This window comes from Chrysemys picta, chromosome 8 (assembly GCF_011386835.1).
Source record: "Chrysemys picta bellii isolate R12L10 chromosome 8, ASM1138683v2, whole genome shotgun sequence".
In the NCBI taxonomy this organism is placed as follows: domain Eukaryota; kingdom Metazoa; phylum Chordata; order Testudines; family Emydidae; genus Chrysemys; species Chrysemys picta.
In genome coordinates, this window is record NC_088798.1 from 10,186,537 (window position 1) to 10,209,260 (window position 22,724).

General features: G+C 41.5%; 1 protein-coding gene across 9 annotated transcripts in view; it reads right to left on the bottom strand.

The window, feature by feature from the left end:
* Positions 1 to 22,724, bottom strand: part of EPS15 (epidermal growth factor receptor pathway substrate 15) — a 106,295-nt gene that overhangs the window by 72,233 nt on the left and 11,338 nt on the right. For 5 of the 9 annotated variants that reach the window (XR_010589983.1, XR_010589985.1, XM_065555348.1 and 2 more), the window contains exons 2-6: positions 18,917 to 18,958; positions 10,929 to 11,018; positions 9,843 to 9,890; positions 2,745 to 2,840; positions 1,877 to 1,942 (exon numbers count right to left, since the gene is read on the bottom strand). Coding sequence is in view for 6 of the 9 variants with exons in the window: in XM_008167965.4 (XP_008166187.2) it covers positions 1,877 to 1,942; positions 2,745 to 2,840; positions 9,843 to 9,890; positions 10,929 to 11,018; positions 18,917 to 18,958 (342 nt within the window). In the remaining 3 variants the exon portion in view is untranslated. Of the gene's footprint in view, positions 1 to 1,876; positions 1,943 to 2,744; positions 2,841 to 9,842; positions 9,891 to 10,928; positions 11,019 to 18,916; positions 18,959 to 22,500; positions 22,673 to 22,724 lie in introns of all 9 variants that reach the window. The other 4 variants (XM_065555346.1, XM_065555345.1, XM_065555347.1 and 1 more) reach the window with 2 other exon arrangements.

A 22,724-nucleotide genomic window follows, 5' to 3' on the forward strand; every position in this document is an offset into this window, starting at 1 on the left:
ATATAATGCTCATTATAGATAGCAGAAAGACTTGGCATACATGAATTACAGATTCTGGAAACCTTGAGTCTGTACCTCATCTAGGTGTGCTCAGCCAGCCGATAGCGGATATGTCCATCACTAACGTTTCTGATAGAAAGAGAGCAGAGGTGGGGTACAGCAAGTAAAGTACCCCCTTGCAGACATTTTCCAGACTCATGCACCACCTTAATGCTAGGATTTGAGCAGCTATGTGAATCAGCCTGTCCAGAAGATGCTTGCTTGGGTGATATGTGGACTTCAAATCAGCTTTACTTGCACCCCAGGCAAACTCAGACACATGTGGAATGCCATGTGTCTAAGCACGGTGAGGCAGGATCTCGTTCTCAGATGAGCCTAGCCTAATGCACAGGGTTAAAATGGAACAGAACCTTTCTTAAGGTAGACAGGCAGTTCTTGTTGTCGAGCCAACTCCAATTAACTCAATTATCTGAAATGGAGACAGTGTTCATTTGACCATGTTTATTTTCAGACATAATCGCATGAAGAGAGACCGGATCTGATGAATGCTGCCTGCGACTTAATCCGTGGTCTCTCCAGGCAACATCAACCATCCTGATACAGGAATATCTGAATATATGTGTGTTAGATAAGGCACTAAGACCACCACACACTTGGTAAAAACTTTGATCACTGATGATAGGCTGAATGGAAATACCATATATTGGTAGTGGCAGTCCCCCACTGAAAATATGTTAGATATTTTCTGTGGCTTGGGTGGATAGCCATATGAAAATAGGCATCCTGCAGATGGAGAGCAGCATATCAGTCACCCAGATAAAAAGAAGGAATAATGGAGGCCAGGGATACCATCCTGAACTTGATCTTTTTGATTAAAGTGTTCCGGTCTCTCAGAGTATGTCTACACTGCAGCTGGGAGCACATTTCCCAGCTCAGGTAGACACGTGCTAGCTCTTCTCCAGCTAGCATGCTAGAAAGAGCAGGGTAGTTGGGGGAAGCACATGCTGCAGCTTGGACTAGACGCCAGAGTAGAAACTCACCCAGACCCCCAGGTATGTACTTGGGCGACCAGTCCAAGCCATCGCCCAAGCTATCCCTGGTTAGGTAGAGCTAACACATCTACCCATCCAAGCTGGGCAGCATGCTCCCAGACGCAGTGCAGATGTATCCTTATATCTAAGATGGGCCTCAGACTCCCCTTCTTTTTGGCGAGGAGGAAACTACAGGAATAAAATAACCTTTCCCTGTGCTGTGGGCGGACCTCCTCTATAGCTTTTAGATCAAGAGGAGATTGTACCTCTTGAAGCAGTATAGTTTCGTGAGAGGGACGTGGACAATGGATGGAGCTTAAGGCATTGACTGAAAATGAATGGTGTATCCCAATTCCAGTGTCTAGAACACAACGATCTGAAATTAAGGCATTCCAGACACTGCAGAAATGGTACAACTGATTCCCAAAGGCAGGAGACGAGTCAGGAAGATCTGTTCTGACTGGGACTCTGCTCCTAAGGAAGCAGTCAAATCTGCTGCTTCAAGGACGGACTGCCAGTAACAGGTTGCTGCGGCAGAAGCAGATGATATTTTGCCTAAGAAATGTGTGACTTTTCCAGGATGAATCAAGTTGTCTAGGTAGAAAAGAGAATGGTCTATCAAAGCTAAAGCCTCTGTTGCCTCCTGTAAGAAGTAGGTGTGTGCACACTTGCTATCTGGTCCCTCTAAATACAGAAGACATTAAATTTGGAGAGAATAATCTGAAATAAGCTATAGCAGTTACTACACGTCTAAAATAAGTGTAAGTTTTCTTGGAAACTGCAGTCATAAAAATGGCCAGATATTGGTATGTAGGCTTTTTGACTGTTTACAACTCTCAACATACCTTAACAGCCCATGGGATGTCAGCTGATGCTGTTCCACTGATTAGTAATGGGCTACCGGTATCAGTCTAATGGAAAACAGATCAAAACAAAAATATCTTATTTGCAAAGGGAAAACTGAGTTTCAAGACTTTTCCGCTCATCTGAATGGGCCCTGCTATCCAAACCCATAATCACATTTTAATTAATCAACTAATGAAGGTACAATAATTTAGGATAAGAAATTCAAAATGGCATGTTCTCTTCATACTCAAAGCAATATCAAAGCGTAATAAAAAGTATGCCTTAATTTATAGCTATACCATATTCCTTCAATGAAAAGGGAACAGACTTTAATTCTCTCTACTTTTAACAATCCAAAGAAAAATAAAGAGTAAAACCGGACTGTTAAACACCTTGTGGGTTATAAGCAGTACAAATGTCATTTTTTAATTTTTGATATAGCTGGTGCTCATGAAAATGAGGGAAGAACAGCACCAGAGTTGGGCATAGTGTGACCAGGTGCCATGGAAGCTTTCCCACTGAGTCTTCTAAGTGCAACTTCAATGTTGCCTTCAACATCCTTGTCTTAGGATTTTTTAAAACTAGAAAAAGTTCAATGGCAATGCTAACAAATTATTTACTATGGTCTAAATTAACATTTTCTCTTGTGACCCAAGCAGGATTTTAACCCAAGTCTCCAATAGGGCTAGACTAATGTACTCACTGTTGAACAAAAAGTCCATTTTTAAATTTTTCAATAGCACTAAGATTTCCCAGTGAAGATGCTGCATATAAAACACTAAACCTTCCCAACTGTTAGCTTAAAGTACTTAAGGTTACTGAGCTGATCACAATTTTTATTTATTTATTTATTTTAAAGTGTCTTACAAATCTAGGTGGAGGAACAGGCAAATTAAGACTACTCAGGGAAACGTCCAATCCATTCTGTGCACAGGCCACTAGTCGCAAAGCCACAAAAAATTCCTATGGAGGAAAAACAGAATTTTTAAAGGATTTACTATACAAAAGTAATTTAAACTCAACTGGAGAACTGACAATTTATAATTCTTCTACATTGGCACATTTCTTAACAGGATTCATCTTGTTAAACTAATATACTAATATACTTATTATTATTAAGCCTTAATTTATTTCAAAATGACTTACAGTAACATTAAAAGTATCAACCATTACACAGTAGCCACTCTAAAAAACCTTAACACCTTATTGAAAGGTCTGCCAAAATATTTAACGGTGCAGCAAGGAAGGAAAGAAAACTCTGCTCTATTGAATGAAACTCTGGTCACCAAGATAAGAGTTTTAGTGCATTCATGCCGAGAGAGATAACAAGGACTAATTTTTTACACTATATATTCATGGAAATGGGAGGTACATCTTCAGAAATATCTTAATATCCTCAAAAAGGGCTCAAACAACATAGCAATCAATCTTGAGGGGCAACACACAGCCTTAACAGATTAAGCTATGAGGCAGCTTTGGGGCAGGAAGGTTGGACAAGTGTTCTCAGATGAAAATATTGTCCCCCATAAGCCATTCTCTCTCCATGCCTTGGTCTCTGCCTGTTTATCACCATATATTTACTGGATTGGAGAACCATCTCGTATTAGACAGACAGAATTTCAATTTAAGAGACATTGGCTTGAAGATTTATTCGATATGTGTCAGTCGATTCTCTAACATTACTAAGGGCGGGCTACACTTAAAATGCTGCAGCGGCTGTGCTGATGTACCGCTTTAGTCAAGACACTACTACACCGATAGGAGAGCTTCTCCGGCAGCATAGTTAATCCACCTCCACAAGAGGCAGCGACTATGTCAATGTGAGAACCCCTCCCACTGACATAGCACTGGCTACTCTGGGGGTTAGGTTGGTATAACTGCTTCGCTCAGAGGTGCTCACCCCTAGCGTCTTTGGTCAGAGATTTCTCACAACAGTGTCCATTCAGCCCATGCATGCATGTTAGCCAGTCTCCTGCCCTAGCTATTGTTACATAGCACTGTGTGGGCAAACTGCCCTCAGTTCTTTTTCTACTGCAAAGCCCCATGGCAGAAAACTCCAAAGCAGAGGGGAAGGAGGGCAGATAGCAGAGCACCCATAGGGGGACACATATCGAAGAACCACAATTATTGCACAGGGGGAATAACCATTCCTCCTCCTTCAAGTAGTGTCCCTATGGGTGCTCCACTCTAGGTCACTACTGAGCAGTATCCTCTAAAAGGTGGAGTGGGCTTCAGAGTCAAGTCCAATATGGAGGATAGCACAGCCAAGCCAAACACAGTATCAGAGGCAGACTCATGAGTTATTTAATAGTGTTTGGTGAACTTATGAACAGTTGCCCAAGTAGTGGCTTTACAGATTTCAATAATTGGCACGTTTTTGAGGAAGGCTGTAGAAGTAGCAATAGACTTTGTAGAATGGAGTGTGTATAACCGAAGGTGGTTGAACATTGCGAGACTTAACAAGAATTAATGCAGCCTGATATCCATTTGGAAAATCTCTGTTTAGGGATTGCCAACCCTTTTGACCGATCTGCTAGTGAGACGAATAACTTGTGGGTCTTCATGAAGGTCTTTGTTCTGTCTAGATAGAAGGCTAGGGCTCTCCTGACATCCAAGGTGTGCAGCAGTTTGTCCTGGAGATTTAGATGCAATTTGGTGTGGAAGACAGGCAAGTGAATGGGCTGATTACGATGGAACTTGGAAGAAACCTTAGGTAAGAACTTGGGGCAGGACCGCAGCATGACCTTGTCCTTAGAAAACATTGAAATGAGGGTATGCAATTAGGACTCCTCACTCTCCAACATGTCACACCAACATGATGGCTATCAGAAATGCCATCTTGACAAACTGAGCAGTGTGCAAGTAGCCAAAGGTTCAAACATCTATCTTGTAAGGGATTTAAGGACCAGAAAGAGGTCCCATACTGGAGTAGGATGTTGGACTGGCAGATAAGAGGTTTCCCAAACCTCTAAGGAATCTTGTTGTGGTCGGGTGCATGAAGACAGAATAACCCTCTATTGGGTGGTTGAAAGCCATGATGGTTGCCAGCTGTACTGTTCTAGAGTCATAGACAGGCCCAAGATTTTCAGCATTAGGGTGTATTCCAGTATTTCCAGAAGAGATACAGTTGTTGGTGGAATCTGTCTGCAGCCACACCAGGTGGAAAAGCATGTCCATTTCTGAGAATATGCGTAACAAGTAGATTGTTTCCTGCTGTGTAATAGTACTCTTTTTACATCATCTGAGCAGGCTGCCTCTAATCCCATGAGCCATCGACCAACCATGCTTTGAGAAGAAGCATTGTGAGAGTAGGATGAACAATCTTCCCGCCCTCCTGGGAGAGGAGATGGGGAGCAGCATGGAAAGTAATCTGAGAGCAGACAGACAGCTGTATAAGGTCAGGCAACCACGTTTGCCTGGGCCAGGTTGGAACTATTAGAATGACCCTGGCTTCTATCTTTATTTTAAGCATAACTTTGGCTATTAGGGTGGGTCAGCAGGAATGCATTTAGTAAGGCTAATAACCACTGAAGGTGAAAAGCAACCCCTAAGGATTGGTGACCCAATCCACCCCTCGAGCAGAAGTTGGTGCATTTCTTGTTTGACTCTATGGTGAACAAGCCTACAGAATATGTGGTATAATATGCTGGGGTCTGTTTCCAACTCACGGTCTCACAAGGAGTGTCTGCTGAATGCATCCGCAGCCACGTTCTGAATCCTCGAGAGATAGGCCACTGATGGTGATCTGGTTGCATATGCACCAGTTCCAAAGCCTGACAGCCTCAGTGCAGAGGGGGATCTTGCTCCTCCTTGGCAGTTGATATCAAACAGGCATAATAGTCTGTCATGATTTTTGTGTTTGCGTCCCTGTTTTGTTGTAGGAATTGGAGGCAGGCATATCCAAGTACTCTGAGTTCCAGCAGCTTGATGTGTAGCATCATCTCTTGCGATGTCCACTTGCCCTGGGTCATGTAAGTGTCTAGATGTGCTCCCCACCCTAGCAGAGAGGCATCCGTCATCATAATGACCATTGGGGGAGGACTTGCAAATGGAACTCCTGTGCACAAATTATGGATGGTCTTTCCACCAGTTGAGGGATTGTTTTACAAAAGGTAGGTATGGAAAAAAGCATATTTAAACTGTATCTAGTGGGTGGATAGACAGTTCTGAACCACCCTTGAAGGCAGTGCATTCAAAGTCTTGCATGTTCTGTAATGAAGGTAATGGCTGCCAGGTGTCCCAATAATTGAATGCAATTCCTGACAATGGTTTGGGGGCTGAGATGAATTGTGTTTGCTATTTTGGAAAGAGACACAAACCTGTGCAGAGAAGGTAAGCTCTTGCTGTTACTGAATTGAGATGTACCTCTATGAACGCTAAGTTTTGCACAGGGGTCAAAGTGAACTTTTGTATGTTCAGTTGTAGGCCCCTTTTGAGGAAGAAGTCTATGGCCTCAAAAGCTGCCTGAGACATCACTTCCAGGGAGCCACCCTTCAGCAACCAATCATCCTTTCCTGTGGAGCTGTGCTATTACCACCACCATGATCTTTGAGAAGCCCCCTGGGGCTAATGATAGGCCGAAGGGGAGCACTCTGTATTGGAAGTGATCCTGGCCAAGAATAAAGCAGAGAACCATTTGCAGGATGGGTGGATAACAATGTGGAAATACGGACACTGAGAGTTGAGTGCTGAGAACCAATCCCCTTCCTCTAGTGATAGAATCATCACTGCAAGTGTCATCATTTTGAATTTCTGTGCCTTCGCACAGGTGTTGAGTAGTCTCAGGTTTAGGATGGGTCTCCAACCTCCACTCTTTTTTGGTACCAGGAAGTACATTGAATAAAACACCTTCCCTCTGTGCAGAATGGGGACTGGTTGTACAGCTCCCAAGCGTAAGAGAGAGTCTGAAGAGGGATGGGGAAGGGGGGTTAATTGGTGGAAGTGAAGTAAAGAGGATGGTGTAACCTGTGGAGATTTCCGAAACCCACTTGTCCATAGTAATTAACTCCCAGGCTCGCATGAAATAATGGAGGTGGTCACCAAAGGGAGGAAGGCTGGTGAACCAGTGCAGCAGAAGAGGATGAGGATGGCAGTTCAAACCCTTGACCAATCGGTCAAAATTACTTCTTGGAGGTAGACAGCAGCAAGGCTGAGAAAAGGACTGTTTCCTTCTCTGAAATCTCTGCCTTCTCTAGTGTGGCTCCTATGACCTCTGGCAGGCAGAGGAATTGGATGGGGCGGGATCTCTGGGCCATCTGAGACTTGCTGCGCTCTCTCTTGTAGGTGTGTATAGATACCAAGTGAACACAAGGTCGCTCCAGAGTCCTTTGATGTTTGCAGAGACTAGTCTGTGCTATGTGCGAACTCAGACTCATCAAAAGGAAGGTCCTCAACTGTACTCTGAACCTCCTTCAGGAATCCAGAGAGCTGGAGCCAGGAGGCTCTACTCATCACCACCACTGTAGCAACTGAACAAGCAGAAATATCAGCGATGTCATAGGCGGCTTGTAGTGTTGTCCCGGCAAGAAGTTGGCCCGCCACGATAATTATCTGGAACTGTTCTCTGTGTTGTATTGGGAGAGGGTCGACAAACGAGGTCAGCTTGGTGTAGTTCCCATGGTTGTATTTTGCCATCAAGGCCTGACAATTGGCAATTCTAAATTGTACGGAGACTGAGGAGTAAGACTTTCTCCCTAGTAAATCCAGGCACTTGTGGTCTTTGTCGCGAGGTTTAGCATAGTGCTGCCTACCACTACCAAGGAGTTAGGGGAGGGATGGGAAAATAAAAACTCTGATTCCTTTGCTAGGACATAATACTTTTTATCTGCTCTTTTGCATGTAGGCAGAATAAAAGCTGGGGTGTGCCTCACTAACAGGCAAAGCTATACAGGCTGATGAGGGTGAGTGGAGGAGGTTGAGCAGCTTACAATGAGGCTCTAACCGCCTTGAGGAGAATCTGCAATCCTTTTGACCAGGTCCTGGAAATGTTTAAAATAAACTGCCGGGGTTGGAGGAGGAGGCATGACTGCTTCATCAAGAGATAAAGAGGAGATATTGGCCGTAGAGGAGATCCTTTCCCTGGCTCTAGCCTCCTGAAGGGAGTAGGTGATGCCTCTCTATGGTGGGTGGCACTTAATGCTCTAGAAAATTGTTTGTGATAAGCCACCCACAGGTCCCAATATGTCCAGGGAGGAGGTGCATACGGCATGGGAGGAGGCACCCAAGGGTACTCACATCAGCGAGGCATTGGTGGTAAATGTGGGCTATGAACAGTTGCAGCTTCAGCAGAGGCATGTGGGAAAGGACTTCTCTAGGAATGAGGAGAGCAGCCCTGAACCGACATCTGGGAGACCGAGGCAAGGTCTTCATCAGAATCCTCTTCCTCACGTTCACTCAGGAATGATGGAGCGCCAGGAGAGGTCTGAGGTAATAGTTGGTACTGGGCAAAGTTCAGGCAAGCTGGATATTCTCGGTACCAACGGCACTTTGGAGGTCAGAAGCAGAGAATCAGGTGTCTCAGATCGGTACAGGTCCCTGGGACCTGTACCGTGAGGATGATCGGTACTGAGGCTGAAGTCTGAGGTGAAGTAGTCATGGCTGAGGCCAGCTATTGCCTATGTATGGTACCACAGGGATTGGGAGCTCAGAGGGAAGCGCAGTTGCTGACAGTACCGAAGGTCTTGTGTGCTCTAAGGGAGGCATGGTCGGAGCCCGAGGAAGAGCTTTTCTTGTCACCTTGATCCGATAACAGTACAGATGGGCTCTCTGGGCCCATGGCTTTGCCACCTTGCAGTCTAGCTGTGCCCTGGGTAAGGAGGCTCAACAGTACCTGATTGTGGTGCCGGGCTAGCTGAGGAAACTGAGGACCTCAGCATTTTAGAGGTGGGTGCTCTATCTGGCGAATCCAGGGTATGTTCTTTCAAGGGCTTATGAGAGGAGTCCGGTCTTCCTCTTAGATGCCCTAGAACTGTGGGGCTCCGAGGCAGCAGACTTGTATGGGGACCGACATACGGGGGGGGAGGTCCCTTGGCCTGGCTTGGAGGCGGGATGTCGCGAGTTCTCCATCATGAGAAGGTGGAGCTCTCTCTGTATTTTTTCTGGCTCTTGATTTCAATGCCAGACAAAATTTGCACTTCTGAGGAACATGCAATTCTCCAAGACAACAGTTACAGTGCGAGTGTCCGTCACGGACTGGAACTGCTTCCCAGCAAGACAGGCAGCGCTTGAAGCCAGGAGAACCAGGTATTATCTCTCAGTAAGAAGTAGAAACTATCTAAATACTATGTAGAGAAAATGAAACTTTTTTTAAAGAAAGAAGCTTTATCACCAGTATTTACTAACTATGGAAAGCTAGCACTAACACTACTACTAACACTCAGTAAGAGAGAAAAATAGAGTTGAAGAAATTACAGCAGGACAACTGCTAAAGCTCCGTCTCAGGCTGAGAAGGAACTGAAGACGGCTAGCCCCCACAGAGCTATATAACAGGAGAGGGCACAAGAATGACTGATTACCACGCATGCGTGGGCCAAATGGATACTGCTATGAGAAATCTCCGCTCAAAGGCGTAGGGGGCGCTAGCACATGGAGAATGGAGCAACCATATAGACCCTAACCAAAGAACTGTAACTTATTCCTGAGTATAGCATCACAGTTCTCAATGTATTATATGTATTATATTGTATAGGCCAAGTAGGAATGGTGAAATCAACACCAGTGAATTGTGTTTTTCATATTCATTGTGGGTGACATTCAAACTAGAAATATTAGCTTTTTTACAGGAAGAGTTAAGTTTAAAAATCCTTTATCCTTGTTTCTAACAAAACAAACTACTGCATTCTTAAGGAAATTCTGTATTTCTCTGAATTCTAGTTTTAAAAAAAATCTGTTTGCTAATATTTTAAACAAGGTATTTTTCATCCAAACAAACTTATTTCCTTAAAGAAACAGTCAAAATAATCCTACCTGTTTGTTCAGGATACCTTTGCCATCTGTATCAGCTAAATCCCAAATCTAAATTAAAAAAGAATTTAAAAAAATGTTTTATAGTTGTGCCAGCAAAACTGTTGCTAACTGACAAATCCTCATCCTACTTAGACAGGGAATGCAACCCAAGCATAAATCTCTAATCCCAGGACTGCAAATTCTTCATAATGACGACTCATTTACGATGACAAATGCATAAAATTATAAGAGTATTTACAACTAACAGTTAAATTGAAGAGAACAGATAAGAAATAATGGAACTTGAATCCATTAGCTAACTGGATTTGTCCAATTGTCAAAAAACACAAAGCAAGCCAGCGAAAGAGAGAGAGTTAAGGAGTATTTGGCCCAATGTGTTTCATTCTTCAACTTTTGCTTGTTTTACATTACTTCAGTAATTTTACTTCACTTTCCACAGAATCTGCTAATCATGCCTAATGATTTCTTTTAAATACACAAAGGAAACAGAATCCAGTAATTTACCATGAAACCTTTAACGTACCTTTGTACACAAGATATACGTTTCAAGGTCACTACTCTGTCCTCATTTTTCATGTATTATAGAAAGTTTTGTTCAGTTATAGTTTAAAGGAAAAGAAAAGTCACATTTTATAACTAAAGTACCTGCACAACTTGCCTAATAAAATTCTATAATGTAGGTTTGTATCCAGTATAAAATGCACGTTAGAGTTCCAAATGACCAAAATGTCCTTAGAATATATATTTTCTATCATTTAAAATAAAGTACCTGGGCTCTGTCATTTACTGCCTATAATGGTCACAGGTAACATACTATATAGGAAGTGCAGAGCACCCTCAGTACTTTATAGGATCAAACCCTAATCCTCATAGCATAACTTGCACAGTAAGTACAATACTATTTATCCACAGAGGTTGTATCAGTGATTTTAAGGTACTTTGGATGAGAGGTGCAATATATAAAAGCAAATTATGTATATAAAATTAGACTATAAAATATATATACACTAGTATTTCAATTCCGAGAGGAAACAGCAAAAGGCAGCATAATTAAAGGCATGATATTATTCATTACATAAGTAATACCTTTCCAAGTATTAAGTCTGTTAGCCCAGATTTTTTCAAGAAAGTAGCAGCATCAGAAGCCACCACTCTTCCAGTGTTACCAGAATCAACCTGAAAAAGATACCATCACAGGTTAGCGCCCTGAATCGCTGCAACATACACCTGCCCCATCATTAGGATACTGGGGAAGAGTGCACATATTTTTTACTCTAAAGTGACTAAGTTCTCTCCAGTGTATTTCAACAGCTTCCTTTCAAAATGATGCATTTTACATTAGAACTGATGCATTTTAAACTGGGTGCTAAAATGAATTCACTATTTCACTTCCAAGGCTCCAGAGGTTAACATTTTAGGCTAAGTTTATGCACACTTTGTACTTAAGAGTTAATACTAGGGACTTAAATATTATTACATTCGTTTTTATTTATGATCATACATACATTTTGTAATCTGTTTAATACTAACAGACTTACAGAGAAGATCTGAGAAAACTTATCACAATGCTTCTACTATAGTCTATTAACACTATCTTATTGAGAGAGAGAGAGAGAGAGAGAGCGCGCGCCAGACACAAGCAGGGTAAAAAGATATTAGACTTCATTCCAGGAACTTAACCACACAACAGATTCAGTTTTATTATATTCAACATAAAAAAGAACAGCCAGACAGAAATAAGAATATTGAACGTTTAAAATCAAACAGCTAACATGAAGCTTTCATTACATTTAAGATACTCAGAGAATTGAACTCAGTTCTCCTTTAGTTCCAGGTTAGCTCCCTAACCACTAGATCACCCTTCCTCTCACAGTTTATTTTAAATATAGATTGGATTAATTCTAGTCAGAAATTAAGGAAGATAGTAACATGCATCCAACATGAAATACTTCATTTATTGGTAAGTGTTACAAATAAAAGCTTTAAGAGTAGCATTCAAGAGTTTTCTACCATTGATTATGATTGTGTTTTAAAGTTTCCAGCAGAAGGTATAGGATTTCAAGTATACATCTGAGCAATACTCAAAGAAGAAATTGTACAGTAGAGATCTTATTTGGGTTAGACCACGACCTGAATCTCTTCTCATCAGTTCTTCCTAATTGTAGATTTTCTCCTTTAGTAGCTATGCCTACAAAATATCTGGCTTTTATGTACATACAGAAATCCTCAGGAGATAGGTTAAATTTCATTGAGTAGTTCAGAGTTCATTATTAATAAGCCCTGGAAAAGTCTGCAATGGTCAACTAGTCCTTGGCCATCCCAGCTTTTAGAGTTAGCCTTTTCCTCTCCTGGAGGAAACTGAGGTAACTTGTACATCCAGGAAGTCAATTATACTTTTGGCAATACATTGAAGTACAAGATTGCATTCTTCCACATTTACAGAGAGGTTCCCTAGGACAGGATGTCACCTAATCTCCTGAGGGAGCAAAATGTCATAGCCATATATCTAGGGTTACCATATTTAAAAAATAAAAAAAGAGGACACTCCACAGGCCCCAGCCCCGCCCCTTTCCCACCGGCCCCGCCCCTTTCCCACCCCGGCCCCGCCCCAACTCCGCCCTTTCCCCACCCCTTCCCCAAAGTCCCCGCCCTAACTCCACCTCCTCCCTCCCAGCCACGCGAAAAGGGCTGCCCGAGCGCTACCGGCTTTACGGTTTGCCGGGTAGCCCCCAGACCCTGCACCCCCGGCCGGCACTTCCCCAGCACAGCTGGAGCCCGGGAGGGCAAGTGCCCAGCCGGGGGCCAGGGTCTGGAGGCTGCCCGGAAAACCATGAAGCCGGTAGCACTCGGGCTTCGGGCAGCCCCTATGCCTCCGGACCCTGCGCCGCCAGAGCAGAGCAGATGGAGCCGGGGAGGAGAAGTGCCCAGCCGGTGGCTGGGGTCCGGAGGCAAGGGGGGCTGCCCGAAGCCGGTAGCGCTGGCTCGGGCAGCTTGGCTCTTAAACAGAGCCGAAGTCTGAGAGGGGAGGAGCAGAGCAGCCGCGGGAGGGGAAGTGCCCGGAAGGTATTTTTCCCGGACATGTTCGGCTTTTTGGCAATTCCCCCCGGACGGGGGTTTGATTGCTGAAAAGCCGGACATGTCCGGGAAAAACCGGACGTATGGTAACCCTACATATATCAGATTGTAAAGAATAAATTGAAAGCAATGTGCTACTTTGAGTTTCTGCAAAGTAGTAAAGTTCCAAACACATGAAATTATAAATGCCTGGTTACAAAAATTCAAGTTGAAGAGGTTAATATTTCCTTTTGTTTCATCTTTGACAAGACAATTACTGATGTTCTTTTGACGAATGCATATTTTTGCGAGGCTGGGCAGACCAGGTGGGCAGCTCATGCCAAGGGCCCATGGGCCTCAATGAACACTGACAAATGCATAGCTGAAAACTAGTCTGGCTTGCCTGCATATTAGTATTGTTAAAACTAATATCAAAATTATAGGAATGCGTTTAGACTTTATGAAATGTTTGTAGGATTCTGCATGTATTAAATGTTATTTATAATATCTGTACCCCATGTTATAAATGTAATATTTCAAGTGTTTGCTCTGTAACTATAAAAGTGTTTGCTAAAACTGTAACACACTGCAGTCAGGAGAGAAGCATTACCAAATGTGAAATACTAGCTTCCCACAAGAAATGCCATCTTCTGCCCAACAAAAGAAGGAATATAGACACCAACCAAACCATTGTAGAACACATCAGTGGACAAAGACTTCATTGATTGCTTCCCCACATCCATGAAGAGGACATGTGCAAAAGCACTCATCCAATCATAGCTTGAACACTGGGGGGAAGTGCATAAAAATCCCTGTCAAGGAGAAATCATCGTCATCATTATGCTGCTTGGAATTTGGAGAGGGCAACATTTCCAAGCACAAGCAAAGGATCCCCCAAGCTGCTTATCCCTAAAAGACGTAATGTGCAAGCTCTATATAGCAGCTTCTATTACCTTTTGCAACCTAGGACTAACTCATTTGTATGTGTGTGTTTGCCTGCTTTAATCTTGTAAACAACATTTTTTTCCCTAGGTTATCACAGGACTGGCTACAAGTGTTCTCTTTGGTAAGAGATCTAAGGTACAACTAACATGCCGTAAGGGACAGATCCTTTGGGACTGGGAGTAACCTGAATATTATTGTGATTTTTGGTGAAAGGGACCATCTGCTACAAAGATGGGCTATAAAAACAACTTCACATTCTTTATCATGGATTGTAATGCCCTGAAATTCTGCAGGATTTGACAGCTATTACAAAGGACAGAGCAAAACAAATATAACTGAGGAAACGTTGGCCTTCAGCCAGTCTTTAAAGACAAAGACTGATTGGAAGCTGTTCAAATAAAATATGAAAATGGAAAATTGAAGACTGGTGAGTGATGGAATTCAATTAATGTCCCAAATTTAATTAGGCCAATACTTTAAAAGATAATCCCAAAGGCAGAGAGGGCATTTAATAATTCCAAAGAAAGGCTTTTTTTTATCCATTGTTTAGTTGATCAATGAAGTGTAATGTTCACTGAATATTATGATTTGTAGTTCTCTCTGGAATAAATTGAGAATGGCTAGTGAGAAGTGATGCTAGAGATAGGTTGTTGTTTTTTAAGCAAACTATTGCACTTTCTCTAGTATGTTCTTGCTTATATTGGTAAATATCTACAGTCTTTTGGATTTTCTTTTAAAACCAAGAGTATGATTACACTGTCTTGCAAACAGAAATTGGACAATTCTCCCTGTTCAAGGAAGCAACAGAACATTTGAGGTATTCAGAGCACTAGACACTACTGAAGACAGTTACAGAATTCACTGATAAAAGCTTTGATAAAAATGCCCTGGATATCTGCCATTTGGAAGGTACTTTGGAGCAGGTTCACCTTCATCTGTTGGTATTTCCACTTCTAGTGGTACTTTTTGTTCTCTAGCAATCAGCAGGATTTTTAGAGTCTGCAAAAAAACTATTGTGATTTAGTAAGAGTCTAAAGGTGAATAAAGTTTTTAGCAGAACTTTAAATATCTTCTCACTTTATCATCAGTATTTTTATTTCTTACAATAGTGGGTTCAACGGTCAGGGATTTATGGCTGCCTCCCCCCCCCGGCACCTTTTTTTATTAAAGTATGTTGGGCATAGTAGCGAGCTCCTTATAACGTACGTGCAACTGCATTGTCAAACACAGCTCCACTTTATACCCAATGGGTCCTATTTGTAACCTAGTCGTTTTGGCATCCATTCAGGAAAGTGCTTGTGGGATCAGTGTTTTTCCACTTTTAGGGAAACCCCAGAGCCATATTGAGTCAGCAGTGTCTATTTTTAAATCTTCAACTTTATCCTCTAGGAAGGTGACTTTCTGAAGAGCTGCAGACAGGTGGCTGTTATTTGAGCTGATTCCAACACTGCTACTTTTTTGTTCCCCGATGTTAGCTTATTCAGCCTTTCCTTTCAGTTAGTTGGTCGACAAACAACTGAAGAAACTTGAAGACTGAAAACTTACTATCCACTATAGTGGTCAAGTTTAAGGCAGTTTCCTATATGATCCTGGTGGCCAGACTGCTGGGACTTGCTGGCTGTATGGCTCAGCTGTCTTGACCATCTTCCCTGATTTGCTCTCCCTGTTTTCAAGCTGAGGGTCCTGAGAGCAAGTTTATCAAAGCTGTCTTCAATAATGTTACAAAGGAATATTTTAGATTTAGAAAGGTACAGGTACATCTGATTTAATTAGTTAGAATGCAGAAATTAGTACTTGAATGCAGACCTTAAAAAAAAATCAGCTAGGAGCTCAGAGACATTGCTTAGATATTATGCTGAATCACATTTTTTTAACTAAATCCATAAAGTAAACAACAACATTTAATTTCTAAATCTCAAAGTTACATCTCACTAATGGGAGCCATTTGCCCTGAACACCTGTGAGAACAAGTTCAGTGAGAGATTCCCATGCAAGATTCCTAATGTGAATCTCTCAACAGCTGCTGGTTTTACTGATCTAAAGGCATTTTTTGGATTCTTCTATCACTAATGCCAAAGTAAACCCCTCAAGGAAGCCAAAATACAATAGGTACTGTATGTCATGAAGTAGCTTTATATACCATAATCATATTTAAGAGAGCCCAAATTCAATAACTCAGACTATGATAAACAGAAGCTATCCAATTACAATATTATCTTCCATATAGTATTAGTTCCCATTTGGAATGGATTTTCCTATTACTATTGTTGGATCTCTATAGATCTGTATCAATGTAATTAATCTTTTGTAAGTAATGCTTAAAATATATTTACACAAATTGAATTAAGAGAAAAGAAGTCAGATAACTGTATTTTTAGAGGATACACTGATCAAAGCCAGAATGCAGAAAAGCCTTTTTTTGAAAGGGGGGGGGGGGGGCAGGAGAACAAAAACAAAAAACACCCTAGAAAATTATTTTAACTGATTTCAGTAATATACTCTTGAAAAATACCTTAGATCTAATATTATGAAATTAGGTAACCTCCATACTATTACTGAACCAAGGTTATAGACCATATTAATTTCACAACATATGCTATATAGGATGAAATCTTTTTTCCTGAAGCTTTCCTCTGATAGTATTAAATGTTTGAGCAAAAGTAAATGATGACTTTGTTTTCAACTCAGCTGAGTCCTCTCAACTACTGCTACTATGATGTGTAAGGATAAAGAATACACTATCAGCACCAAATGAAAGACAAATGAGGACTGGGGAATTCTAGACATCACTTTAAAAAAAGAAAAAAAAAGCAATGCTCAAATCAACCCTACAAACTGAGTTCAGAAAATAATGTCAAATGCAACTAAATCTTTCAAGTAAATGCATTCCACCATTATTCTTGGTGACAATGACATAAAAACCTGTTGGACCGAGCCAGTAAGCAGGTGTGCCAGCACAGCAACCTACCTGACAGTGATGTCACATTTGAAGGTTCCCCTTTCCTGTCTCTGACTTACGAGGAAATCTATGAGTAGGGGCTGATGCTCAACCCAACCACATCATGCCAAAGATGTTGTAGTTAAGTCTGATCAGACATGCATGGGTGACTCAACCAGGAATTATGGGGGGGGGGGTGCGCGCGCGCAGCTCTCACAGGGAATATGCGGTAGTTTGATTTATTTCTCTGCACGATTCTCAAGAACGGGGTGGAAGAGGAGAGGGTAGAACCTGCAGCAACTCTTTCACATTAGGCAAAAGACTAACAATATTCAGGCTCTTAACGTATGCTCCTCTGGCTCCATCTGAAGAGCTGTCGCTGAAGTCCAGGACATTAGGCAGTTTCCCAAAATTTCAGTTCGTGCTTCTGAACATGTGACGAATCATTAAGAAATTCATCATCCATGAGCTTACAAATAAAACATTCAATCTTGATAGCATTTAACAGCACAGTCTAAGTACATCAGCTGACTGTACTGGAGACAGTCTGTCAGTCAGGTTATTCAGTATAGCCTAAGTTTAAAAACTGAGAAGAGAGAATAATCATGCTGTTTGCATCTGGCCTCAAATGTTATGTTGTCCCCACTTCAGAGGGAGATCCATTCAAGCATGTCCACCTGATCTCCAAGCCTTAGGATAAAAACTAGGAAACCCACTTCAGATTCTTGCTTGAGCTGTTGTTGGGCTTGGTGGTAAAATCAACGTAAGTTTCCCAGGTCAATGTAACACATGCAGACAATGATTCTTGTCTTGCTTAGGACCTCATGCCTTCCATGACATTGGATTCTTGCAAGTAACATCAAATTCTCCTAAGTAACATGACAATTCATATAGATGTACACGCATTGGATTTGTCCCTCAATACAGGACCAACAAGGGGAGTATGACTCAACTATGACAAAGATATGACCCTCATCTCCTTAAAGTTGACGTCAGGGTCCATCCTTGCTCCTGTCAAGGTGGTGGACCTCTTCTCCTTTAAATGGCCAACCTCTGACTACTGGATCCAAAACAGAGTCTGGGGGAAAAGTAAAGTAGTGGAAACCCATCTCCCAACCCAAGGGGGAGGAAGGCGGGGAGCAGAAAAATATAGAAAGCTACCCCTTTCCTGCTGATAAGGGGACTTCATTTGAAATTTGTCAGATACTTCTATTAGCCTCTGATTAGTAAGAAACTGAGCCCCTAAGCAAGGTCCAAAGAGCACCTTAGTAGGAATCAATCAGCTCTTGCCCTCCTCTCAGCAACTGGAGCATACTCAGGACTGAGTTTCTTAATAGGAGGTCTGTAGTAGGTCTGCCAGATGATGGCAACAATTTATCTTAACCGCTAATGCACTCATATCAAAACACAATTAAACAAACCAAATTGTCCCCATTTTTAAAAGCTATCAACTTGGCAGTTGATAACCCAACTTCATTTCAGGTTGATTTGCAAGGACATATCCCAGATGAAGAGGAAAAAATGTCTTAGAATCTCAGGTAAATAGAGAAACGTCAGCAGCAGGCTATTAAACTATAACATTTAACAAGTTCAACCTAGAGAGTTTACTTAGGGTATTTCTACACTTAAAATGCTACAGCAGTGCAGCTACACCACTGAAGCTCTTCAGTACAGACACTACCTACACCGATATGAGGGATTCTCCCATCCATGTAGGTAATCTACCTCCCAGAGAGGCGATAGCTAGGTTGATAGAAGAATTCTTCCATCAACCTAGAACTGTCTAGATCAGGGGTTAGCTCGGTATAGGTAGGTTTCTCAGGGGTACAGATTTTTCACACTCCCCAGACACGTAGCTACACCAACGTAAAAATCACTGAGGGCACTGTCACAATATTATTTAAAAAAAAAAAAAAATCTGTCAAACCAGTTTAGGATCTGGGCCCTTAAGTGTGATCTGCCCCATGGTCTTTACCATTTTAACAAAGTAGTTTAAGGCTGCAGTGTTACACAATACTGAACCCACCCTACACAGTCTGACAAAAATATTCAATCTTCATCTCTAAAAGGAATATGGCAACAAGATAAGTTTTTAAACTGAACTAGAAATTTAGAGCAAGAGAATAAAAACTCCTACCTGTCGATAGTACTTCTCATACACAGGATTTGCACTGGATAGCTATGAAGAAAGATGCATAAGATTATATGATTAATATGCATAATTTTATCAGTTTAAGTCACTTTATATGATCAAAGTTGCATAATTTAACATGGAAAACTAGACATTTTATACAGGTCTTAAACTGGCTTTTTCTGTCAACTTATAAGATTGTTTACACTTCTGTTGTAGCTGCATTGGTCTCAGAATACAAAGCAAAGAAGTCAGATGTACTATGAATCACTTTATGATTTGCAGACTGAATTCCTTAACATTCTCTTTAAAAGTTCTTGATAGTAAATGCTATTGGTTTTCACTTTCAGAACTGTCTGCATTAATAAGTCACCCCACTTGGAAGTTAACAGACACCAGCTCCACACTAGATGAGAGACACAGAGTTCATAGGGTAGCGCAGTTTAAATGCGCCACTAAGAACTACAGGATATCCCAACAGAAATCTAGCCCAGCACACAAGTTGGTACAGCACCATTGTGGGCATAATTTACACAGGTCTGGCACAAGCAGGGTTTTACAGTGGGGATGCTCCACCCTGTGCTAGGCAGGCCTGAGCTAACTTCACAAAGAAGACAAACCATAAAACGTTATACTCAGGAAAAGGCCTTCAATTCACTTCCCCTACTAAACCAAGGAAGTCTGAGTTGTGAGACTTTTGATTCTGGGGCAAAGCAGATCTCTTTTTCTATGTGTTTGTCTGAGAAATGTTGGGGAGGCCGGAGAGGGCTATTATGTTTTGGGGACTGCCCTTCCTTTATCCTGAAGGAAGAAACAAAACTGTAGGTTTTATTAGATGTTTATGCCCTGAAAGGTATGTCTACACAGAAACTAGATACCAGCAGCTGTCCCGTGCCAGCTGACTTTGGCTCAAGGGACTTGGGCTACGGGGCTGTTTCATTGCTGTGTAGACTTTCGGGCTCAGGCTGCAGCCCAAGCTCTGGGACCCTCCCGCCTCCCAGGGCACTAGAGTCAAAGGCTTCACCCCAAGCCCAAAAGTCTACACAGCAGTAAAACAGCCCCGTAGCCTGAGCCCTGCAAGCCCAACTTAGCTGGCATTGGCAAGGTGCAGGTATCTAGTTGCTGTGTAGACATACCCTAAGACATGCTGATCGAGCACATTTTTGTAAGGTGTACGACTAGTATTATCAACAAATGGATAATGGGTTATATTTACTATCCTTAACTGGGAGTGCTGACCACACTGTAAATCTAGCACCTACACAAATCAGTAAGAAAGCAGAAAACCATTTCCTCTAACTACAAACCAGAAATACTATTCATTCCATGTACAATGCAAATACATGACTAATCTTGCAACCTCAAACATGTGCATATGTGAGTGGGACTTGACCCAAAGTTTTTATAATTATAGCATGTATTTCTAATTTCAGATTTAAAAGTCTTGTAAACTTGCATACAATTTGGACACTGACAAAAATACGTAAGCAATTGTAGGAAATATTTTACTACTACTAAGATGGGCATTATAAGTGTAAATCTATTTCTCTTGTAGTAACATTTTATACTGTAGCCTCTTTGTCCCAGTGGTTAGCCAATATTTGGGGCCTTGCGGGGTTGTTTCCATTGTAAGGAGAAATTGATTAAAAGAGTAAAGGATCTATTTGGTGCACTGCTGTTTATTAAAGTCCACTTTTCCTGACCACAGTAGAAAGAGATGACTGGAGGAAGTTTCCTTGTTCAGAAATCCAACTATTGGGGACCAACTATGATGTCCCAGAAAGTGAGGCTCAAGAATCAAAACATAGTGTTCTCCAGTTGTTTATTTCTATTTAAATAAAAATGATTGAGTTACTAAGTAAACTATTTGGAAAGTATGCTTATTTAGTGACATATTAACATTTGAATACACCTCTACCTCGATATAACGCTGTCCTCAGGAGCCAAAAAAAAAAAAATCTTACCGCGTTATAGGTGAAACCACGTTATATCGAACTTGCTTTGATCCGCTGGAGTGCGCAGCCACCCCCCGGAGCACTGCTTTACTGTGTTATATCAGAATTCGTGTCATATCGGGGTAGAGGTGTATTCCCCCCTCCCCCCGTAACCCAACTATTTGTAGCAAGAGTTGAATTCAGACCACTGGGTTTGGATTGAAGGTGTTGGCAGCAATAGTCAGAGTTGTCACCCAGTATCCTGCTACCTCAGATCTTTTTATGGCCAGGTGCCCCATTAGGATTTAAGTTAGATTCCTTGAGTCACTTTTAAACTGACTCCGGAAATGTAAGACAACACGTACAGAAGGATGTTGCTAGACTGACTTCTTTAAGAAATGTTTTTAGAACATTGGTGTTGTTAGGTCACTGATGTTATTTACTATGAATTTCTTTTCCCGCTTAATCTGCTAGCAAATATCTAACAAGGGACACCGTGTTCAAGCAAATTATAAACTGTTAATTGTATCAGCTTGATGAGGGCTTGCCTAGTTTACTTCTGCACTAATGCTCAGAGAACTTCACTGCTGGGAGATTTGAAAATGTTTACAAAACTGTATTATTTTTATTACTGTAGCACCTAGGAGCCCTAGTCATAGAGCAGGACCCCACTGTTACATGTTGTACAAAACACAGTCTCTGCCTCAAGGGAATTGTAATGCAAGTACAAAACAAGAAACAGACAGATGGCGAGAACAGGTAAACAATGAGACAATATTGGTCAGCATGACAGGCTAGAGAGGTTAGTACTATATTCTCTATTAACGTACAAAGTTTTCAGTATTCCACACTGATCACAGCTAAATTGGATCTTTCTTGCTGGCTGCAGCTAAAAAATGTGGTGTTATACTTGCAGTCCATATATGATATTTTCCAGTCAAAGACACCTAGTTTCAAACGGACAGCTTAAAATGTTGCCTGTAAAGGTTTGAAATACGCCATTGTCAATGAGTAAGCCTAAAATCTGGGTGGCTACATTTGTGTTGCTTCAACTAAACATTTTATAATATAGACATGTCCCATCTTAATATCTCATTCGGGTCAAATCCACAGGAACCCTAAAATAGTTTGCAAATACAACCAAATTAAAATTACAAACAAAATTCTGGAACAAAACTATCCAGCGAGTGCAAAGAAGAAATAAAAACCACAAAACTGAGTGTTTTAAGGCATCAAGTCTTCATTTGTCTTTCCTGTCCCATCTCCCCTTCCTCTCCCCCAAGGGAGGGACCATTAATCTGCCCCACCTAGATGCACTACAAAACAATGTCATCCTTCTGTTCAGCAAAACACTATTCCAGCCAAACCTATCATTGTTAGTCTTGGACAGGAAACACATGCATGTTCAGGTCATGGAATTACAAACACAAACTCAAAATAATCTTTTCATTCAACACTCATAGTACAAGCCAATAAAATTTCTCTCTAGATTTCTGATTTTGGGGCTCATTTTCATTATATCAGTACAACCCCAGGAAATGGAATTTCCTGTGAAAGTGGATAGTTTGGAAGACAGTTTCATTTTACTGGCAACAGACTTCATAGTTTTCCCATAAAAGAATACTGAGCAAAAAGGCGAGTGTAACAGAAGATGACCTGTGTACTGTAGCTTTTTCCTTGCATCAATATATTATAAAGAGTATTTTGAATTCTTCAGTGCCAGTTAGGAATTTTGCCGGGTAACACTTCTTCGCTTTACTGGAATTGGCACATACAGTTGCAGAGTGGAAATTGTGGACTCATTTTCAGTGTGAATAGTCAGATCCCACTATACATAAAAAATTAAAATATACTATTGTAAATTCGATTAAAAATTAATT